General features: G+C 30.7%; 2 protein-coding genes across 2 annotated transcripts in view; one reads left to right on the top strand and one right to left on the bottom strand.

Moving 5' to 3' along the window:
- Positions 1-2,067: 2,067 nt before the first annotated feature.
- Positions 2,068-24,362, bottom strand: part of LOC143079150 (uncharacterized) — a 34,775-nt gene continuing 12,480 nt past the window's right edge. Inside the window, exon 5 of the mRNA XM_076254368.1 lies at positions 2,068-2,432. Within this exon, the coding sequence (XP_076110483.1) occupies positions 2,320-2,432 (113 nt within the window). The 3' untranslated portion in view covers positions 2,068-2,319. The remainder of the gene's footprint in view (positions 2,433-24,362) is intronic.
- Positions 8,849-21,644, top strand: LOC143079151 (uncharacterized). Its single transcript, XM_076254369.1, has 4 exons — positions 8,849-8,987; positions 18,246-18,492; positions 20,674-20,775; positions 21,507-21,644. The coding sequence occupies exons 2-4, from the start codon at positions 18,252-18,254 to the stop codon at positions 21,590-21,592; spliced, it is 429 nt and encodes a 142-aa protein (XP_076110484.1). The 5' UTR covers positions 8,849-8,987; positions 18,246-18,251; the 3' UTR covers positions 21,593-21,644.

Raw genomic sequence — 24,362 nt, 5'->3', positions numbered from 1 at the left:
TCTTGATGTTTGCCTTCGTAGCAGAGAGAAAGACGAAATGGTATTTCAAGTTATCCAATATAAAGTGAAGTATGGAAGTATACAGTGTATGAAGTTGATACTCGAATCAAAGCTTAAATTACATTTGAGAATTAAACGTAATTTTTGTTACACACCTGAGGACATCGTCTCTATGGGATAAATATATACCATATGGGATATATATTTCTCAACGTATTCGGTATTCAAGAGCTTACAGCTGTTGGTAAAGACTTTGTAAAACATCACCAGTGTCTGAGTAGAAAGTTGATGAACCAGGAGTATGGAAAAATAATTCATCAAAAGGTACAAAGACATTGCTGCTATAGAAATTTCGTATCATCTTCATAAATAATACACTACGGTCTTGAAGTAAAGATTCTGGGTACTGACGTTGTTCGTCATCTTAATAAAGTATTATAGTATTCTTTTACTTGTCTTGATGAATAATACTTTTACTGTTTTAGTCTATTTTTTGTTTGACGTGGCTATGTACTTATGAATCCCGTCATTGTGTTAACGGTGATGGTAAATTATCATCATAGTTACGTGTTGTCGTATTTTTTATTTGTGCTTATGAAAATAAGTTTTACTGTTTAGTGGTTATTTTTGAGTTATCCATTTGACGTGGCTCTCTACTTATACATCCCATCATTTTGTTATTATGCCATGGTGATTTTTTTGTTTTCTTATCTTACATTTTTACTTTTTCCTATATGCCGTGTTTCTTTGTTCCATATTTGTTAATTTTTTTTTACAGTGATTAAGATTATAACAAAATACTGACTGATGTACCCATATTTTCAGCATTTCTACCTAATACGTCTGTTTGTTTTGTTTACACATCGTTGTCAATATAATGGAATTTATGCAAAAGTCATACAAGTGAGAGGCTTAGCTATCTATATTAATACGCTGTCTTCTTCTACAAAATGTATTCATAGATCAGGTATGATATAAAGATAAATGCTTTTATCCTCCAATAGGCAACTATTGTACAAATGTCAGGTACATAAATGATTGTTTTATTTGTACTTGTACACAATGCAGTTTCATGTTTCTGCGCTTCCATGTTGAGGTAATGGCAAAGTGATTAATTCTTTCTGCTTGACAGTTCACTGTAAGGTCCTCTTCGCGGTCCACAATTCAACTTTGACGATTTCTTATCAAAACCAAAGACATATTCTGAATTTTTTCAACATCTTACCTTCAATTACGGTTGTAAATTACAGTATGCAATAGTATAGGCATGTACATTGTCATACAACATAAAATTTATTTGTACTCAATACGAAAAATGAAAAAAAGCTCTGTGAGACACACCTTTCGTCTTGTTTCTAAAACTCATACAAATATATTAGATATTTTCCTACAATCATCTTATATTGCATATTTATTTACATCGACAGAAATAAAATGCATATTCCTCATATCTTAAACTAGTACTAGTCAATTAAAGCAATAGAAAGAGACTCTATCCAGGATCCTAGAGATGTTTTTTTTTTTATTATTGTCGAGTACTTTTAAGTGAAAATACATGTTGTGTTTTTCTCTTTAGGTTGCCTGATATCCATTCTGGTTTTATGTGAGTTTGCATTGGAAATTGGTAAGTTAAATCAGTTAGTTTTAGTCCTTTTTGCTTCTTCGATCCGATTTCTCCCTCGAAAAAACAATGTGTTTTTTAAAGACAATGTAATGCAATGAAAGGTTAAGAAAATGCCATTATGAAAGTCGTCAACATTTACATCAGATTTGTATTTTTAAGCCTATCAATCAGTGCATTGTCACTGATGATTTTAAGATAAGGATGTTATATAAATATAGATTTGAATTTCTTGACCATGAATTCAGATTAATTTCATACATGGTACAGTATGGATGAAAATCCAGTGGGCTCAACGTGAAAATCGAAGATTTTTCGTTGTATAACAGTATTTGTCCAGATGCATGACACACACGAAAAAATAAGAATTTAGGCTTAACATCATATGAAAATTATAGGGGATTATATAAAGAGATCATATAAGGGACAGAAATAAAAAACACAAATCAATTTAATTCTTTACTTAAGTAAAATACCTGATTTTGAATAAACAAACATAAGGTCTCACATGTAACCTCTTTGTCTTGGTACAATATCATGATTTCTTTCATTCCTCTGCATTCTGTTATGAAGTTAATGAATGATAAATGACAAAATATTGATATTTTTTTCTGACCAGTGTCCAGTTTTAAAAGATGACAATAATTGATGCTTTTTAAGCCTATGTCCTGTGTTAAAAGTTAACAATACATATGATTCTATTTTAGTCCCAAACGTTTCTTTTCCTTTTCCTTTTTTCGTACAATGTCTATATTTCTATCTTTCCAGTTACTTTTTCTGAGCTTGATAGGTCTATTTCCAACGTATTTTCCTGCAAATATAAATTATTAGGATGAATATTATTTGATTCTATTCATCCGACAAATAATCAAGGAGTGTGTTTTATTTCTTATACCATTTAAAGTATATATCTACAAAATGAAGCAAAATGTTCTTGGTTGGTTTACTCATGCAAAAATTACACATTATTTTGTTCGACCAATTTTTGAATATTCAGACGTCGTATTGAACTTCAAAATGTGAATACCACTTGATAATTTCCAGCTTGATTTTGAGCGAATTGTCACGGGGTTACTTAACTCGATAGTACTAATACACGATATAATGAATCTCAAAAAGAAACATTGTCCGAGATGCGAAGCAACCTCCATAGATAAATTATTTTTCATTTAATTTCAAATAACAAAACTCTAGGGAGTCAGTGGGTGATAGATATGATCATGAAACTTGACAGAGAATTAATGTTGACTAGAACTTTCTAATATACGTAATTCAAACATAAAAAAATGTAACTCTAAAGGATGGCCTCGGGTTCGTTGAATTGCCCACCTATTACTTCGTAAATTAGAACCCTCCCTCAAACTGTCGTTGTGGTAATTTTAAAAAACAATATTTTACTTCCTGTTATCTTATTCATGATAAATAAAAAAAAATACGTGTAACAGGAATCAAAATCAAACCTTTTAGCCCTTCATGTTAAAAACACATCATCAAAAAAAATCCTATCATTACATTTGTATACATTAGTTTAATTTAAATTTTAGTTGATTGAGGCTGGACTCGGAAATTAAGTATCAGGATATCATTCCATAAAGTAATTGATCCGCCTTTTTATCGATAAAACACCATTGCTACATAACTTACTAATTCTTGTTCGACAAAAACGAAGACCAGTCTACAGAACTGTATATAACAGACATGATATCAGGAAGAAAGAGCACACGGGGTTAATAGACCATAATCATCAGCTAAGACCACCAAGTTTGATTTTAATGGAGTTTTTATTATGTCTGATAATGTCCTAATCTACTATCCATTATGATACCTTCCCCTAGGATGCTACCCTAATCATCTGACATACAGCTGATTAAGTAGTTTGTAATACTACCTAACGGATGAATGTATAAGACTGGAAATTTAATTTGTAAAGCACTATTCATATGATCTGTTTATTAATAACTTTGTCTTCCCATTCCGATTATTGGAAATTACATTTAAAAGTACCGACGAACTGATTAAATTGAACGTGTTTTCCAAGACAAATGTCAAAAAAACAAAGATATTGTGGTGTCCTCCGACGCAACATATAATTACTATCACTGTGTCTTCAATCGACGTTAATTCTTAAAATCAATGTCAGTTTACTCATATATTCGTTAATTACATGTGAATGATTCTATATGAAAACGCTTTCCAGTAATTGATATATTTCAATCTGTTGTTGTTACTTTAATGTTACCAAATTTAACCAGGTGCTCCGCAGGGCGCAGCTTTATACGACCGCAGAGGTCGAACCCTGAACAGTTGGGGCAAGTATGGACAAAACATTCAAGCGTGATACAGCTCTGAATTTGGATTGTGTTTTTTTTTACACAAAACAAATGTCAAGATTTTACAAATCAATTAAAGATTTCTTCTTCAAACTTTTTAAATCTAAAATTAAATAGTTGATCATGACACAGCATAGGTTTCTGACACAGAACGAATGTGGTCTAATGAACTTAAAAGTTTTTTTTGCCTTTGAGCAATTCACTATGCTGTTGAATATTAATCCTCTCAAAAAAATGTTTGAAGAAATTTTCTTTTTATTTATGAAATCTGAAATGAGAAAAATTTAACCCCAATTATTCAATTTTTGATGAAATCACACAAAGTTCAATTTTGGACCCTTTGGGCCCCTTATTCCTAAACTGTTAGGACCAAAACTCCCAAAATCAAACCCAACCTTCTTTTTATGGTCATAAACCTTGTGTTTAAATTTCATAGATTTCTATTTACTTATACTAAAGTTATGGTGCAAAAACCAAAAATAATGCTTATTTGGGCCCCTTTTTGGCCCCTAATTCATAAACTGTTGTGACCTCAACTCCAAAAATCAATCCCAACCTTCCTTTTGTGGTCATAAACCTTGTGTTAAAATTTCATTGATTTCTATTTACTTATACTAAAGTTATTGTGCGAAAACCAAAAAAAAATGCTTATTTGGGCCCCTTTTTGGCCCCTAATTCATAATCTGTTGTGACCTCAACTCCAAAAATCAATCCCAACCTTCCTTTTGTGGTCATAAACCTTGTGTTAAAATTTCATTGATTTCTATTTACTTATACTAAAGTTATTGTGCGAAAACCAAGAATAATGCTTATTTTGGCCCTTTTTTGGCCCTTATTTCCTAAACTGTTGGAACCAAAACTCCCAAAATCAATCCCAACCTTCCTTTTGTGGTCATAAACCTTGTGTCAAAATTTCATAGATTTCTATTCACTTAAACTAAAGTTATAGTGCGAAAACCAAGAAAATGCTTATTTGGGCTATTTTGGCCCCTAATTCCTAAAATGTTGGGACCAAATCTCCCAAAATCAATCCCAACCTTCCTTTTGTGGTCATAAACCTTGTGTTAAAATTTCATTGATTTCTATTCACTTTTACTAAAGTTAGAGTGCGAAAACTAAAAGTATTCGGACGACGACGACGACGACGCAGACGACGACGACGCCAACGTGATAGCAATATACGACCAAAAAATTAAAATTTTTGCGGTCGTATAAAAAGTGAAGGCTTCATATTGAACTAAAGTTGCAAATGTTTTTTTTCCTAAGAACAACTTAAAATGTCTTTGGTGTACGACAATGTTTAGGATAATTGAATACAGTTATAAGCACGGATACTTCACTTTGCAAAGATCACAATGAAAAGTGGTCAAGGTCATGTGATGCCTGACAAACAAACATGTAGAGCTTATAGCGGTTATATAGGCCAAATAAAGATTAATATATTGAACCATTAAAATGAGGGCTAAGGAACATGAGTATTTTATCCACATAAAATCCTTATATTATGTCTTGCTATTCTGGTAGAAAGGGTCCTTTAACAGATTCCGGTGACTGTGCATTTTTGATTCTTCGTGTGATAAAAACACAAATATTTGGCGAGAGACTTCAAGATTTTATGATTGATATCTGAAACAATTAATAGCATGTGAATATCCGAAAGATAACTGATTTATTATTACTTATTATTTATTTTGGGGAAAATTATATCGTAGTGATCGTCATAGGACATAGTTTTAAATCTTCCTCATTGTCAGTCAATACACATTAAGATTTAACAATAAATGCAGATGTCTCGACACTGCAACATGACTAGAACCAGTTAGTTTCAAATATATCGAAATATAATAAATTTCACTGATAAAGTCTTCTTGAAATATCAATATGTATATCAGTGTTTCAGGATCATAGACAAAGGAGAAGTTCTATTGAAATTTGTCCATTTATTTAAGAAGACAAGCACTTTGAACAAATTCATGGAAGAAATATTACGATTCTATTTAGCATTCAATAATAATGTTGGCATTTGCTCTCCATAATGATTAAGATTTTAACATAATGTGACTGTTGTACTCCTATTTTGACATTTTTACCTGTTATGTCTGTAAGTTTGTTCACATTTCGTTGTCAACATAATTGAATTGTATGCAACTGTCATACAAGTTAAGAGGTTTAATTCACCATTTTCTACATAAGAAAATGCCTTTACAGGAATATGAAAGTTGTTATTTATTCGTTGGATATAATTGAGCATTTGAATTTATCATTTGACAAAGGTCTTTCCGTTTTGAAGATTACTAGAAGTTCGGTATGCAGATGATGTTTCTACATGCCATTCCTATAATTCCAAGTTCAATGAATAAACTATTCCCTTAACAAATTGCCTCGGAGCTAGAGTCATCGGGTTTTCAAATATATTTTCTATGATTAAATATCACTGACCCTTTATCTTATTGTCATAACAACATCACTATGTTATAACTTCGACAACGGTAAAGCCGGTTGTAAAGAAATGAACTGATATACACATGGGACTTGTCATTTGACATCTCAGCTTATTATTGTTTTTCATTTCCGTTCACAAAAACTGACCACAATTGAAATTGATTACTATCAATGTCATTCATGTATACGAAATATCCAATTTTTTTTTAAATTAACAAATATGAATATCTGAACTTATATTTGGCTTCATTATCGTAAATAGAAGGCTAATACATTTTTAATTACTTCATTTTTCTTCGTTTTTACATAATTGATAAAGAAAATAATTGATAGGCGTCAAGTCGGAGAAAAAAAAAAAGGCCAAATCCACTTGATATTAACAACAGAGACATATATGAGAATCTAATCTCAAGGACAACACTAAACTGTGACGATTTTAAACATACAAAATAAATAAACAAGTGAACAAAATTCTGATGACAATAATAAATTATGACAATTTACTAATATAAACATCCCAAAACCTTTAAATAATAAAAATAAACATGACGGAGAGACAGACATACACATAATGTCATGTTTGCAAGATTTGAAATCATAAAGTTAGTACAAAATTCAGTAGCCAAAAAAGAATGACGAAATAGAACAAATTACAAAAGAGTACAGTATCAAAGGAAAACTGTACCAACTATCATCATATGGAAACAAGAGGTCTGTATAAAACGCAAGAAAACGTTAGAAATCCAGGTATACAAAAAAACTGTAACTACTTAAAAAAGGTAATAGTTTGTCAGCAATATAGACAACGACTAACTAAACTAAACAGAGAAAGAGCGAATTGCAATAATCAATCTTAGATAAACTTGCAACAAAATCGTCAAAAATCAAAAATTTAGGATGAAAGATAAAAAGAGAAACGAAGATTGAATAATATAAAAAATGAGAAATAAAAATACATTTACAAAACTGATGCCATAAAAATAAACAATGATAGATAAACACCATGTATTATTTTCAGAAGTCACTGTATAAACCAGAACGTCGTCTGGTTAAGACTTCTCGATATAATTAGCCAACTTAAAAAACATATTTTGTTTTACAGGTAATGTAACCATTCTTTCTAAAGAGAAAAAAAACAGAGGATAGTTACAAAAATCATCAGAAAATTATTTGAAAAAGCGTTCTCTGTAATGCCCTTTTTTTTAAATAAAAAGGAAAAGGATTTTCTTCAATTTATAACAGCAAAATCGGTTAATAAATAGCATATTGTGTTTCATAATGTTGCAATAATGCGTAACACCGAATATCAATTCAATTTTTAGAAATATACACAGTGTTAAAAAATCTGTATTTTTTATCATGCTCAAGTTCAATTCCCCATTTCCTACATCAGAAAATGTCTGTAACAAGTCAGAAATAAGACAGTAATTATCAATTCGTTTGATGTGTTTGAGCCTTTGATTTTGTCAGGACTCTCCGTTTCAAAAGATCATCGGCTTTCGGTATTTTCATTATTTATCTTTTTGGACTATTTAACATTGAAATTCCAGAAAGTTTTTTACGACCTCCTATCTTTAAATCTTTTAACACTTATTTGCAAAGGAACTGTTTTTTTAGTTATCAAATGATTTATATGACATGATAGTTCAGATAAATGTATGTAGTAAGAAAATATATCCAACGCAGCAGTGAACAAATATTGTATATGAGTTTTGCCTTCCAAACTGTTAGCCTCTAACGCAGAATAAGTTTATATAGGAACAAGTCATGACAGAGTAAATATAAACCTTCTACATATTACTGCATATGATTCCAGTTTTAAAAGAAGCCTAGCAAATTAATAATGTCCTATCAGTAGTGTGTTTTAGTGTTACCATTTCCTGTTTTTGAAAGATAAATACATGCAACACAAATCAGGAATATGACAGTTGTTTTTTCGTTCATTCGATGTGTTTCAGCTTATGATTTTGGCAATTGATTAGAGACTTTCAATTTTGAATTTTTACTTGGAGTTTTGGTTTTTTGTTATTTTTCTTTTTTACCTAAATGCATGTGCCCTAACATAGCATTACATTTTTCCTAAGCAAGGCACGGAAATTTGCTCAACATATTGTTCATGAAAAGATTTCAATTAATAATAAAAAAAAATAATAATAATAACTATTATAAAAATACCAATAAAAATTAGTTATTACATTAATAAAATTAATAATATAATTATAATATTTGATATCATATTGTATGTAATTGTTGTTGTTGATCAAAGTAAATCTTTCTAGAACTAAGAAGAAGTAATGTAAAGGTTAACCATTTGACGATTGGTATACTGTAAAATCGCTTTTATCATTTATTGCTAGTTTAACGTTCCGTTAACTACCAATATCAAATGGATACAGGAAAAGTAAACGATTTTTGTTAATTGCTGTATTTATATATAATTGAATATAGAATAATATTTAAGTAATAATTAGTGGTTTTAAATGTTGTTGACAGTCGTATCAGCCTACACATATAAAGTCATATAAAGATGTTCACTGATCTAATACATTAGCTTCAGCTTGCATCTTTCAGGAGTTTATTACAAACGTTTTCAGGTAAGTAATCATTAAAGAAAGTAATTTATTTACTGGAAATACGGGTTTATACTTTATATGCTTTTTGATTTTGCCATTTGAATAGGGACTTTTCTTTTTTAATTTTCCTCAGAGTTCTCTCTGTATTTTTGTGATTTTACTTTTAAAACAATTTGTAATATTTTACAAAACCTAATGTTTAAGGTAATTGTTTTCTTGACTTTCAAATATTTCATTCGTGAGTTGCCAGATTTTTGTTTGATGCAATAAAGCATTATGGCTAACTCCACCGTATATGTTTCAATTACTGCATAAAAATCGGACAGCTGATGAAAACTTCTGAAACTTGTAATTCGTACATTAATTTTCTATATTTCCATAAAATATGAACAAATGTGAGAAAACGCTGAAGAAGCAGACTTTTACAAAATGTATATTTCTTCGTGTTTTTGTAATATATTGTACCGAAGGAAAAGTATATCCCTCTGATATATATTTTGAATAAATATTATTATTTTACCAACATGTATCAAAATTGAGCTATCGACAGGAATTTTTAATTATATGTGTAGAAATAGGCCATAATCTGATAGAAACTTAAAAGTTTGCACAATCAGCTGTAAGTTTTAGTCATTACATAGCAAAAAAAAGCACTTTTTGGAGCAAATTTGGGTGATATTGGTTTTCACTCTTTTAGGTCTTGTTCTTATTTAATAACATAGTTAGGATTTTTTTCTCTCAATTTAATCGTCATTGTCAAACTTATATTTAGATATTGCATTAATGTGGTTTAAAATTGTAAAGTCTTTTCATTCGAGCGTCATTTGTCATTTGTAGACGAATATTTTAATCTCTGGGATGAATTATGTCCCCTTTTTAAGCCACAAAGTCAAAATTAAAATGTTGATGACACCCAAGTTATGTCGAAATTTGAAGAGTCTACATAAAAATTAACATTCTTTAACAGGCCTTCATCCATTCACAAATTTCCATAACATTTAAAATGATATTCATTACCGAACATTACTGTCGAAGACAATATAATGTATACAGTTGATACATTACTATTCGTTGGATACCAATTTTCGTGGATTTCGGGGGTATATATGAACCAAGAAATTAAATATCCACGAACATGCTAGTTTTCATTAAAGTTATTCCACGAAAATTAATGAATCTTCAGTAAATTGTTTCATCTAAGGACATCTATAACCAAATTACGATAACTTATATCTGTAAAACAGTTTGAGTTTTGGTTTGAAAACTATTTTTTTTAACCAAATTACGACAACTTGTATCTGTAAAACAGTTTGAGTTTTGGTTTGAAAACTATTTTTTTTTAACCAAATTACGACAACTTGTATCTGTAAAACAGTTTGATTTTGGTTTGAAAACTATTTTTTAACCAAATTACGACAACCTGTATCTGTAAAACAGTTTGATTTTGGTTTGAAAACTATTTTTTTAACCAAATTATGAAATCTTGTATCTGTAAAACAGTTGGAGTTTTGGTTTGAAAATTCATTTTTTATACACATACTTTTTCTAAAGAATTACTTAAAGTAGCAATATCTGAAAACTTCAGCAAAAAAAATTTACAATTTTGTCACGTGTTTATGAACACAGCTAACTGTAAATGAACCCTGGAAGTACACATTTGAATATATGATACTTTGAATTTTGATTAAAGTAAAAAGAGGAAAGTACGTTTGATAAATCTATCTGCTTTGGAATAAATTCTTAGCAAATAAGCCATTATAAGTCCTTCATCCAGTCTGCATACAAAAGTCCTCGTATCAAATCCATGTTGTGTGTGGACATGCCAGACTGTGCTTGAAAGTTTATACTTTTACTTTTTACATTAATTTAATACGAGGATCTGACAAAATAATTGAAAATTGTGATAAATATATAAGTATTTTTGTCCATCTGACGAGTTAAGCCTTTTTCAACTGATTTGTATAGTTCGTTCTTATGTTGTACTGTTATACCACTGTCCCAGGTTAGGGGGAGGGTTGGGATCCCGCTAACATATTTAACCCCGCCACATTATGTATGTGCCTGTCCCAAGTCAGGAGCCTGTAATTCAGTGGTTGTCGTTTGTTTATGTGTTACATATTTGTTTTTCGTTCCTTTTTTTTATACATAAATAAGGCCGTTAGTTTTCTCGTTTGAATTGTTTTACATTGTCTTATCGGGGCCTTTTATAGCTAACTATGCGGTATGGCCTTTGCTCATTGTTGAAGGCCGTACGGTGACCTATAGTTGTTAATATTTGTGTCATTTTGGTCTTTTGGGGATAGTTATATCATTGGCAATCATACCACATCTTTTTTTATAAGATATTCACAAAAATATGCGTTGAAGAAGGCACTACCGCGTCAATTCATTTTCAAAATGTGCGTATTTTTACTGACCACAAATGTATCATTTCTCAAAAAGTAAAATACGTTGATCCTGTTAATTATGTTTCTTTTCTTTTATCTGTCAAGGCTTTTAATTTAAAAAGTTTTACTAACGAAAGTGACAATTGTTAGTCATATTAACTTTAAAACTATGGTGCGCATCCATTTATTGTTTCCTGGAAATTTATGTGTGTGTAAGTTCACGAAATATTCCAACATAGATCAATTCTTCGGACGACGAAATTTAGAAAGTGTTAAATATCACGTAAATCACATTTTGCTTTCATTGTCTTTGATGATTTTGTAGGTTCTATTTGCTTTCTAGGCTGTAAAATTGTACATATAATAAATTAGAATGCCTAGAAGTCAACGCCTTTTCAAATGAACTTTTATAACTAACTGTGGAATATTGACAACTATTATCATAAACTAATTAGTACAACATTCAAGAATACAGCTGTTGGCAGTTTGCTCCTTTCTATTATTTCAATATAGGGTCACGTTCATAGATTAAAAATTTATGATTTGCCAAGAAACTCTTCACTATCGTAAATCAAAGAGATGAACAGTTTCTGTGACTTTTTAACGTCAGAATCTTCAAGAGTTTATTCTCAAAAGTCATTTTATTTATTCGATGCTGTCTCAAACGTACAATTTAGGAGCAAACATTTAGGCGTGCAACGACATGAACACAGAATCGGTCAAAGAGTTGAATACAGAATTCCAAATCATCACTGAAATACGAGCATTCCAGTATCGCTTGTCTACAGGGTGTAGTGCTTCTAATATTTGGTATGATTTGGTTTATACGCTTTCAGCAAATATCAATCAAAAACATTTTTATTGTATTTTTAAAAACACACAGTTCGTGATCGGTAAGAACAAGGAAAACAACAAACTTTAAAAATAAATTCAATCATAAAACTGATGGTTTACCAAAAACCTAAGCAATCAACTAGCAAACTACTTTAAAAGTATGAGGCCCTTATGTTCTCTGTGCAATATGGTATCAATCTATAAGTGGCATATATCAAAGACAGGCTCTAATATATAGAAAAATAGTATCAATTCATAAGTGGCATATATCAAAGACAGGCTCTAATATATAGAAAAATAGTATCAATTCATAAGTGGCATATATCAAAGACAGGCTCTAATATATAGAAAAATAGTATCAATTCATAAGTGGCATATATCAAAGACAGGCTCTAATATATAGAAAAATAGTATCAATTCATAAGTGGCATAAATCAAAGACAGGCTCTAATGTATAGAAAAAAAGTATCAATTCATAAGTGGCATATATCAAAGACAGGCTCTAATATATAGAAAAATAGTATCAATTCATAAGTGGCATAAATCAAAGACAGGCTCTAATGTATAGAAAAATAGTATCAATTCATAAGTGGCATATATCAAAGACAGGCTCTAATATATAGAAAAATAGTATCAATTCATAAGTGACATATATCAAAGACAGGCTCAAATATATAGAAAAATAGTATCAATTCATAAGTGACATATATCAAAGACAGGCTCTAATATATAGAAAATTAGTATCAATTCATAAGTGACATATATCAAAGACAGGCTCTAATATATAGCAAAATAGTATCAATTCATAAGTGGCATATATCAAAGACAGGCTCTAATATATAGAAAAATAGTATCAATTCATAAGTGGCATATATCAAAGACAGGTTCTAATATATAGAAAAATAGTATCAATTCATAAGTGGCATATATCAAAGACAGGCTCTAATATATAGAAAAATAGTATCAATTCATAAGTGGCATATATCAAAGACAGGCTCTAATGTATAGAAAAATAGTATCAATTCATAAGTGGCATAAATCAAAGACAGGCTCTAATGTATAGAAAAAAAGTATCAATTCATAAGTGGCATATATCAAAGACAGGCTCTAATATATAGAAAAATAGTATCAATTCATAAGTGGCATAAATCAAAGACAGGCTCTAATGTATAGAAAAATAGTATCAATTCATAAGTGGCATATATCAAAGACAGGCTCTAATATATAGAAAAATAGTATCAATTCATAAGTGACATATATCAAAGACAGGCTCAAATATATAGAAAAATAGTATCAATTCATAAGTGACATATATCAAAGACAGGCTCTAATATATAGAAAAATAGTATCAATTCATAAGTGACATATATCAAAGACAGGCTCTAATATATAGCAAAATAGTATCAATTCATAAGTGGCATATATCAAAGACAGGCTCTAATATATAGAAAAATAGTATCAATTCATAAGTGGCATATATCAAAGACAGGTTCTAATATATAGAAAAATAGTATCAATTCATAAGTGGCATATATCAAAGACAGGCTCTAATAAATAGAAAAATAGTATCAATTCATAAGTGACATATATCAAAGACAGGCTCTAATATATAGAAAAATAGTATCAATTCATAAGTGACATATATCAAAGACAGGCTCTAATATATAGAAAAATAGTATCAATTCATAAGTGACATATATCAAAGACAGGCTCTAATATATAGAAAAATGGTATCAATTCATAAGTTACATATATCAAAGACAGGCTCTAATATATAGAAAAATAGTATCAATTCATAAGTGACATATATCAAAGACAGGCTCTAGTATATGGAAAAATAGTATCAATTCATAAGTGACATATATCAAAGACAGGCTCTAATATATGGAAAAATAGTATCAATTCATAAGTGACATATATCAAAGACAGGCTCTAATATATAGCAAAATAGTATCAATTCATAAGTGGCATATATCAAAGACAGGCTCTAATATATAGAAACATAGTATCAATTCATACGTGACATATATCAAAGACAGGCTCTAATATATAGAAAAATAGTATCAATTCATAAGTGACATATATCAAAGACCGGCTCTAATATATAGCAAAATAGTATCAATTCATAAGTGACATATATCAAAGACAGGCTCTAATATATAGAAAAATAGAATCAATTCATAAGTGACATATATCAAAGACAGTGACACTTGTAATTGAAAATGCATATTTTCTAACACCTGCCCGACTTATTCAATTTTCCATTTTTATGTTGGTTAGTAGATCAATTATATAAGAAATCCTGATTATCCAAGGTCAATTATTTCATAATTACTAATATTGATCTGATACTTCAAACATAATTAACCAATCATACATTTCTTCTACTGAAAAACCAAATTAAAATAAACAGCTGCGCCATGAGCGCATGATACGCCTGTCGTCTTGTGTAGAAGTTTTATGCAAAATCATAAATTGTTTCTGAGAAAATTTTAAGCAATAACCATATATTGTTTTTGAGATACGGCAGGACATGTAATATCCTCCTGTTTTTTTTTTTACAAAAAACTAAATATCATTAAAATAAAATTTTGAATCAAAACCAAAAAGTATACAAATCTTTAGATTAATATAACAAAGAAGTGTGTAAAAGTTTAAGCAATAATCATAAATTGTTTTTGAGATACGGCGCGACATGTAAAACAAAACTCCCCCTTTTTTACAAAATACTCAATAACTCAAAAATAAAATTTTGAATCATCACCAAAAAGTATACAAATCTTAAGATTAATATAATAAAGAAGTGTGTAAAGTTTCAAGCAATAATCATAAATCGTTTTTGAGATACAGCGCGACATGTAAAAAAAACCCTACCCCTTTTTACAAATGATGAATAACTTAAAAATGAAATTTTGAATCATCACCAAAAAGTATAAATATCTTAAGATTAATATAACTAAGAAGTGTGTAAAGTTTTAAGCAATAATCAAAAATCGCTTTTGAGATAAGATGCGACATGTGAAAAAAAACACCCCCTGTTTTAGTTACAAAGTCTTATTTTCACCAAAAAGTATACAGATCATTTGACCATCATAAGAAACAACTATTTAAAGTTTCATGAAATTGGATAAGTCGTTCTCAAGTTACGGTGCGACATGTTTACGCCGGACAGACAGACCGACAGACGGATGGACACCAGACATTTGTATACCATAATACGTCCCGTCAAAATTTTGACGGGCGTATAAAAACAATCATTGTCAGTTATATCTATTCAAATTCCGTGAGTTGTGGGAGTGATATTATCCAACAATAAAATTAATGAAATCACTTCCAGAAAATAAGAAGCTTTAATTAAACATAGTACAATAACCTTTCAGACTACTTCAAAACGAAAACCAAAACTTCTGAAATTTTAACAGAAATACACAAAAGTTATTCCTACAATAACTTTTTTAACATCCTTCCTTAATTCTAATATCCTGTTTCTTCATGATGGGTTTGACGTCTATGAAAGCAAACAAAAACAGCCTGAGTAGTGTGATTTCATTGAAATAATTTCGATTAATTGTATCTTCCTGTCTTTAATCCTTTGACTTACAACCATTCAAACCATTAGAAGCAATTAGCTGTCGATGACATCTTAACTTTAAAATATTTTTTTTGGAATTCCTCCAAAGTAAAAAGACCAACATTATGTGCGTGATGTCAACAGTTAATTTTAGGAATCTTAGATAATAATTAGTAAACGGATTAATGGAAGGACTAATTGAGGTTTATGACCTTATACTCTTTAGGACATTTTACTTAGTTTCCTTTGATGATGACTGATATATAGTAAGTAGCCAATAAAATAGCGAGGTTCTAAAAGGAAAATAAATTACCTGGATTATCTAAAGCCTATCGGTCCTTACGTGTAAGTAGATAAACCATACGATGATTTTATGAAAATATCTTAAAAATTTTATATTCGAAGAATTTTCAGTTTAAGATGTGCTGAAAGTTTACAGAAATTGCTCTTTGAATGTGAACCCTTCTCTGTTATATAATTATTCCCCCTTATCAAGGAATACTTTGATTGCATGACTTAATGACATTCCTGAAAATGTCATATAGTTTATTTTAATAGTAACAAGGACTAGCGCTTTATTGCATATCATTGTTGAGGTCATAAAGCTGCTTTAATGTTTCCGTCCTTAAAGGTGTTTTAATTATAAGTTCTTTGTCAAACTAAATAAAATAGTGAAGCTATTTAAAACGGAAAGTTATAAAATAAAGAACATTATCGTACCGTTACTAAACGTGTAATTTATGGTCAGAACAGTAGTGACAATAAAAATTTATCAATAATATCATTACCCAATAAAATGTAACAGAGCGGACCCATGCACTTTTATTTTACATTGAACTCAAAATAATTTAAGTAAATGGATGAAAATGGGTGTTTGGTTCCTGTGAAAATATGTTTAATATGCAAATTAGATATTATCAATTATGACGACAACTTGGGTCTTGCTTGTTCGTTATCTGTTAAACAGCAAAAAATCTTGTTCCTTAGATCAAACAATAATTAATTCTGGACCTCCTCAAATATTGTACAACAAAAAAATAGAATCACGTAATGTCCGAATCGCAATTTGTATTTATCGTCATCAGCAGGTAGTCTGCAATACCAACTGAATGGATTCTTTCTATATTTCATGATTTGCTTTCAAGCATTTAACTTATTGTAGTTGTTTTTTAACACCTAACTTTTTTTTAAATAATTTTTTCCAGAACACCTTACTTTTTACGAATACTTTTTCATTAACACCATCCCTGATTTATGTTGGCATTCGTGTTGCTCAATCTTTAGATTCGGGTCGAGTGACTTATATGTGTCTCAGTCTATTTTGCTAATGGACACGATGTTAGTAATGTGTTTTTCTTCAAAATATTTTATTTGGTCCCCTTGATTACTTCTTACCCATCTGCCATTCAAGAGGATCCCGCAGGGTCAAAAATTACCTGCGACCTTTGGGCTTTTTAGAGGCGACTTCCGACCTGAGGGCCTTCTAAAAACGACCTGCGACCTGTAAAATTTGAAAAAAACGACCTCCGACCAACTTCCGTCCTGTGTAAGGAAAAACGACCTGCGACCTGTACATTTCCCTTAAAAACGACCTCTCGACGAACTTAAAAGCGACCTTGCGACCTGAGGGGGGTACCCTGTGGGAGCCTTATTCAAACCTAACCGAAAGAAGACGATGTTCAATAGGGTTAAACTAGTGATTTCAAATATTTTCTTTTAGAAAAGAGGTAGCGAAATCCTTATCGATAATTATAAATATCAATGAGAAATATGCGTGGTGTCGTTTAAATTATTTGTGCGTTTATTGACAGTCTGTCAAAAACAGATTTTGGCTGGTGAATTGAAGGTCAATTACAGTGAATATGTGAATGAAAGGAGATATAATATATACGTCAGTGTTACAATATATCAAATGGAAAGCAGAAAGACATCCTACGGAGGAATTTAATTATCAAAGATCCATGGACATTCATTCTTTTTCCTCAAGAAACGCATATTTATTATTAGAAAAACCAGCGTTTCTCTACAGTTTAACTTTTCTACAAAAAAAAAAATAATCCTGATATTTTCGATTTTCCTCCCCTTTAAAAAAAAGATACAGTGTTATTTCATATACCAAATATATTGATTACATTTATCAGAAAAACAGGAGTAATCATAAAAACTTCATGTTAAACGATGAACGGTGAGAACGAGGTTAAGGTCAGATGAACATTGCAAGGCAGACATGCGAGTACACCTTAAAGTAATTCCATAAACGAATTATAGTTGGGATTTCTTAGTACCTCTTTCAAGGTTAGATAAAAAGTAAACAACAAAATTACAGAACTCCGACAAAAATTCAAATTGAAAAGTTCCTTATATCATCCTTATCATCCGGTATAATCAATAGATCAAACACATCAAACGGTATAGTAGTATTTCTGATTTTGTAAGGCATAAATATTGGATAAATTATTCATAATCCTTTTTTGTTTCTGATTTCAGATATTGATGTTTATCATGAAAAGTATACTGCTGATAGTGATAACAATTGTACAATATACCGAATCATTACAAACTGTAAAACGGCAAGGAATATTTGGACTATGCCAAGGATGGGGAGCAGGATGTGCAATGGATTTTCGCTCACCGATTTTACCTCAAAAAACAATTCAACAAAAGCTTTACCAACCCATTCCTAAATCTAAACCGGATGTTAGTTTTAGACCACATTCATTTTTCTTCACATCAGGTAAGATTTCTCAAAGGAGGTTAATAAGCCCACTTGATAACTATGCTAAACACCAGAGTTAGTGACCGAATGTTATTTACATTATGATGCATTATAAGTATACATTTTTGTAAAACGAAATATTATTTTTGTTTTGCATATGAGGAAAATAGAGTTAAAACTCTGATTAGAATGTTTGCGAGTAACACTTTAATATAATAATTTTGCTATTGTTCTTAGTTCAAGGCGATCGGAAATACTTTGTCAGTCAGACCTCTTTATTCGTGCGAGTAACATACCGAAGTATAAAAAAGAGTAAAATCCCCATGAATAAAGGCAGGCTTACTCGTCCCATTATTGATGAAAAGATAATTATGCCGTTTTGCAATAAGAGCTACTAACTTATGAAAGGGAGTTAAATCCGATTAATCAAGGTATGCCAACTAGCCATATATAAGACAAAAAGTATAAAATCTTACTGCATTAAAGACTATCAAGTAGCCCAACTTTAATGTGCTTGGGCTTTTGATTTTGCCATTTGATAAAAGACTTTCCGTTTTGAATTTACATTGGAGTTCAGTATTTCTGTCATTTAACTTTTCACAAAAAAGCTGTTGGTAGAGCTCCTAGTGGAGAACTAGTTCCCGAAGGTACTCTCATCAGATCGTTGGTCCGTGCCCAGAAATGGAATGAGTCATGACATACTTTTCTTAAATACTCCGTTGATAAATTGACAATTTGATTTTTTTTTAATTCTAAACCTAGTTCTATACACCTTATCGCTATTTAGTCCATTCCGGGAAAAGCAGTCATTTATACAACTTCCTGTTTGGGTCACCGGCCCGAAAAATGGAGGTCATCAGTAGTGAGCTGAGGGAGAAAAAACTTTAGAAAGTGATCATCAAGAAACTTTGATATAGTATGATCCGCTTTTTTCGAAATTAAAATTGAAGTAAAAAAAAATTTTGTTTGAAGTATTTACGGTAGTTCAAACAGGTCTTATTAAAAAGTATCATGCATGGTGAATTGTTTAAACAGGGTCCCAGATAGCTTCAACTGGATGAAAAAGTTGTGTAATTTTAGAACTTATCCGGAATGGAATAAATCGCGATTAGGTGTATTGTTGCATCTAATGTTCAGTAGTTGGCGTTTGTTGATGTTGATCATAAGTCTTTCTCGTTTCTCGTTTTTATATAAATTAGACCGTTTGTTTTCCCGTTTGACCAGTTTTACACTAGTCATTTCTTTGTGGCCCTTTGTATGTGAGCCAATTCTCCGTGTTGAAGACCAAACTTTGACCTATAATGGTTTACTTTTACATATTGTGACTTGGATGGAGAGGCGTTTAATTGGCACTCATAATACATCTTCTTATATATAGTTGACGTTCTAATGACCAATGATTAAATAACTTACATTATAACTATGCATGACGTCAAAGACACAAGTTAACGGTAATCAACTGGTTCAATTTGTAACATTTAAGTGTTTACATATACAAACGTGACTTTTAAATTAAGTGTAAATTGTAAATATACAAACGTGACTGACTTATGTGAAAGTCATCTAAGTAGAACTATAAAAAAAAAGTGCAATGGTTCGAATGTTTAACATCAATACATAAGCACATTTCATATCGAATCTTCTTTTATCAAATTCGGCGCCAGTTAGTCTTACATTTTTGCAAATTTTTACCACGTCAACATTATCTTTTGAGAAGAATAAAACATATAAAAAAACCTCTTAATTCCCTTATAATGACAGACGATTCTAAACGGATTGTTTTGAATTACTAGAATCAGAGACATATCATACAAAAGATTGGCAACTACATCAATGGTCTTATGATCTATCGAAATGGATCATACGGGTCTCTCATTACTTTTCAAACTAACTATTTCTTGAGCTGGTAAAAGCATCTTCCTAATCTTTTTCACGCTAATTTTAAGCAATGCAAGATATTGTTTAAAATGTGGGAAAGATATATTTTAAAATAAAAAATTTTGGAACAATTAAAGTCAAAATTGACATCTAGATGTTGAAATATTGAGGAATTCAAAAAAGGATGGAATGTAAACGCTGATATATATATATACTTTGTTTTGGAAATATGAAATCGTAAAACTCAAAAGTCTTAATTATTTCTTGATAGGGTATATACGATTGTTCAATATGTAAGTGTTTATTACAAATACATTTCAGGCGAGTCGTGGAATCCTATTGGAAAACGCACTGCCTGGTTTACAGATATACCATTTTTAAGAAATCCTTTATTAAAGTACCCATCTGTACAGAAGCTTCCAGGTTAGTGTGTATTATTAAAAGAGAAAGACAACCCAAGTATTAGATTGTTTCATGCACATTAATTCTTATAAATCTTCATTACTCATATTTCAAATTCTTATAAATCTTCATTACTCATATTTCACACATATCAATTTATTCACTCAAATATCATGTTTATACATGGGAATATTTAAAGTTGACTGTAGAAATTAATCATTATAAGTGCAAATTTGCCCGCAGGCAATTCCATTGCTAAATAACGGTTATTAAGGTTTTGATATCTTCAGCCACGGTAGGGATTATCAGTTATCTGATCGTAGTAATCAACAAGACGTTATAGAACCACTTATTCCTACCGATACACAACTAAATAAAGAGAACATTGAGTCAAATGATCGTCATGGAAATGAGATGTGCCAATGATAACATATATAAGACATATAAAACTGACCTAATCACATTCTTTAACATTTATTGATGTTGGCAACACCGCGGGAAACAGCAATAAGAGTAGTTTCTTTTTCCCCCGACATGAGTCATTGTTGTCGGTATAGCAGAAATGATTTCTCAAAACAGTACATAAAAAAACCAAAGACAGCAAAAAAATGAATGAATTGATGTGACCTAAAGAATCAAATCCTAATATACCAATGGAATAAAACAAATGCATCAACACAACTATGCCAAGTGACGTATTTTAACTTCTAGTAGCTTATATGCTAATTCAAATCATTTCCTTTTTATTACAGTCAGGAATCCATTATCATTGCGTTATCCACTTGTATACCGCTCATCATTAGCGAAGTTTTTCCCAAGAAACTTTGTGGTAGAGTGAAGAACTTGATGCGATAAATGGATTCATATAATGCTTAAAGTTGAGGCTTAAAGTGTCATTGTAAACGCTATAGGACATTACTATCAAAATGTTAATTTAAAATTTAAATTTTATACTTTTCACACTTTAAAGAAAGCCACTTTATCAAATGTGTAAAAAGTTTCCCTTGTCTATTAATTCGGAAAATGCATATTTGAATTGTACATTTTAGATCATTATTTTACGATATTTATTAAAACCTGTTTATTTTCTGAAATAAAATGCTATTGAGCGATTGTTAATTTTTTTTAACAAGAAATAATAGCATAACAATCAATGAAACTGCAACTAAACCAATAAAGCACAGCTTATGATTTACTGCTGAAAGTATCCATATATATATATTAAACAACTTTACAATCAATGTATGTGTAAAAAGAGGGAGAAGACATTCATAAAATAAGAACCGAATAGCACATCTAGATACCTCAAAGACAATACATAAGTTCATTTCTAATATCTATAAACATCGAAAAGCTCCATGGGGATTTTTAAGGTTTGTAATAGGAAAAACACAATAATGCGCAATGTCAGCAATGATATATACCAGTATGAATCAAGTTCATTTTACTAACCAACTGATTTGGTGACTGACTCTAAAGGCTCTCTTCTCTACTTTTCCATACTATACAGTACTAAAGACTGCAATCCCAATTATCAATGACCCAAAAGAGCTTAAGAAAACAAAACAGACAAATAGAAAAGAAATCTCTGATCTATAAAACGAGGTCAATATAAAAAAGAAGATGTGGTATGATTGCCAATGAGACAACTGTCCACAAGAGACCAAAATGACACAAACATTAACAACTATATGTCACCGTACGGCCTTCAACAATGAGCAAAGCCCATACCGCATAGTCAGAAATAAAAGGCCCCGATATGAAAACGTAAAACAATTCAGACGAGAAAACTAACAGCCTTATTTATATAAAAAAAAATGAACGAAAACAAATATGTAACACAAACAAACGACAACCAAGGAATTACTCCTGACTTGGGACAGGCACATACATAAATAATGTGGCGGGGTTAAACATGTTAGCGGGATCCCAACCCTCTTCTTAACCTGGGACAGTGGTATAAAAGTACAACTTAAGAACGAACTATAAAAATCAGTTAAAAAGGCTTAACTCATCAGATGGAAAAATACTAATGAATGTGGCCGGGAACTTGTACATCCCACCAACAAAAAGACACTAGGAACAGACTTGAGAGTACTCGCAGTTATCTGACAGCTAATTCAAAGCCACAAACAACTAATAAAAAAAATCATGCATCAAGGTTATTTGAACCATAACTGACAGATATGAATATCCTTGTAGTGATTCTAAATACCAAATATAGCTGTTTTATTCCTGATTATGACTAGAGAAAAAAATAAAGGTATACTAGTAGTAAACCGATACAGTTTTTAAGCAGTATACTTAAAATGAGGTCAAGGAAAACATACATAAACCAAAAGGCATACCGTATATATGTATTTAAGATATGAGAAACTCTGGGCGTCACTGGTAAGTCTTGTGTGGGCGAGGCGGGGTTTTGACGTATTGAATTTTAAACCTGAAGCCTTTTGTTATCTATTATTCATGTTTTTCTTTGCCTAATACGTTCTCCTATTTATTTGTATTGAAGTCCTGTATTACTATGTTGTCAATTTAATGTTATATTCAACAATGCCATTAAAGTGCGAGGTTTGGCATGCCACAAAACCAGGTTCAACCCACCATTTTTTTCTTTAAAAATGTCCTGTACCAAGTCAGAAAAATGGCCATTGTTGTAACATAGTTCGTTTCTGTGTGTGTAACATTTTTACGTTGTGTCGTTTGTTTTCTCCTATATTTGAGTGTGAATTCACATTACTATAAGACGTGTCACGGTACTTTTCTATCCCAAATTCATGTACAAAATGTATTTGGTTTTGATGTTATATTGGTTATTCTCATCGGATTTTGTCTAATGCTTAGTCCGTTGCTATGTGTGTTACATTTGAATGTTGTGTCGTTGTTCTCCTCTTATATTTAATGTCTTTCCCGCAGTTTTAGTTTGTTTTCCTCGATTTTGTTTTTTGTCCATAGATTTACGATTTTTGAACAGCGGTATACTACTGTTTCCTTTATTTATCTACTACTTCCTGAAACACAAAGCTTCATAAAGTAAACTCAATTGAAATAAACTAATCACAAACTAAAACAATTGATGATACCAGCAGCGATGCTTGGAACAGCATGCTGAAGTCTCAACTTCAAGACTTTGTTGAAGCGAGACAAAAACGAAAATAAGAACATAGGTTCATAAAACACTACCAAAAAAAAACTCAAGTGATATCAACATAGTGTGACATGGAGTGCATGGGTCAACAACTCAAATTTATTTTTTACGTAAAACATAACAAAAAAAACTATATGTTGATCACTAATGTCTTGCCTTTTGCAACATTTGAGGAAGGCAAGACAATAGTTGTTCCCATTTTGAAATTATACACTTTTATTGTTTCATTTTGAAATAAAAATACCTGATGGGTATAGGTTTATGAAAATCAAAACTTATATAAAATCAAAATCATAGTGCTTGTAAGTAGATCAGGATTACTCTCCTTATTCATTGTGATATATGCAAGTTTAACATTGCATTGAATTTAGCAAAAAAAACATATTATTTAGCCAATAATTTGAATTGATCATAAACCTTTGTCCACCAATTGAGAAAAGATTACATAGATCCATACAAC

The sequence above is a fragment of the Mytilus galloprovincialis genome, chromosome 6 (assembly GCF_965363235.1).
Source record: "Mytilus galloprovincialis chromosome 6, xbMytGall1.hap1.1, whole genome shotgun sequence".
NCBI classification, from domain to species: domain Eukaryota; kingdom Metazoa; phylum Mollusca; class Bivalvia; order Mytilida; family Mytilidae; genus Mytilus; species Mytilus galloprovincialis.
Note: the sequence above shows the minus strand (reverse complement) of the source record. Positions and strands in the feature narration are given on the sequence as shown.

Bases quoted from the DNA above. Each gene is read 5' to 3' on its own strand.
- LOC143079151 (XM_076254369.1), top strand. From the start codon at position 18,252: ATGTTTATCATGAAAAGTATACTGCTGATAGTGATAACAATTGTACAA. The intron at 18,493-20,673 runs GTAAGATTTCTC...AATACATTTCAG, and splicing joins TTCATTTTTCTTCACATCAG to GCGAGTCGTGGAATCCTATT. The intron at 20,776-21,506 runs GTTAGTGTGTAT...TTTTTATTACAG, and splicing joins ATCTGTACAGAAGCTTCCAG to TCAGGAATCCATTATCATTG.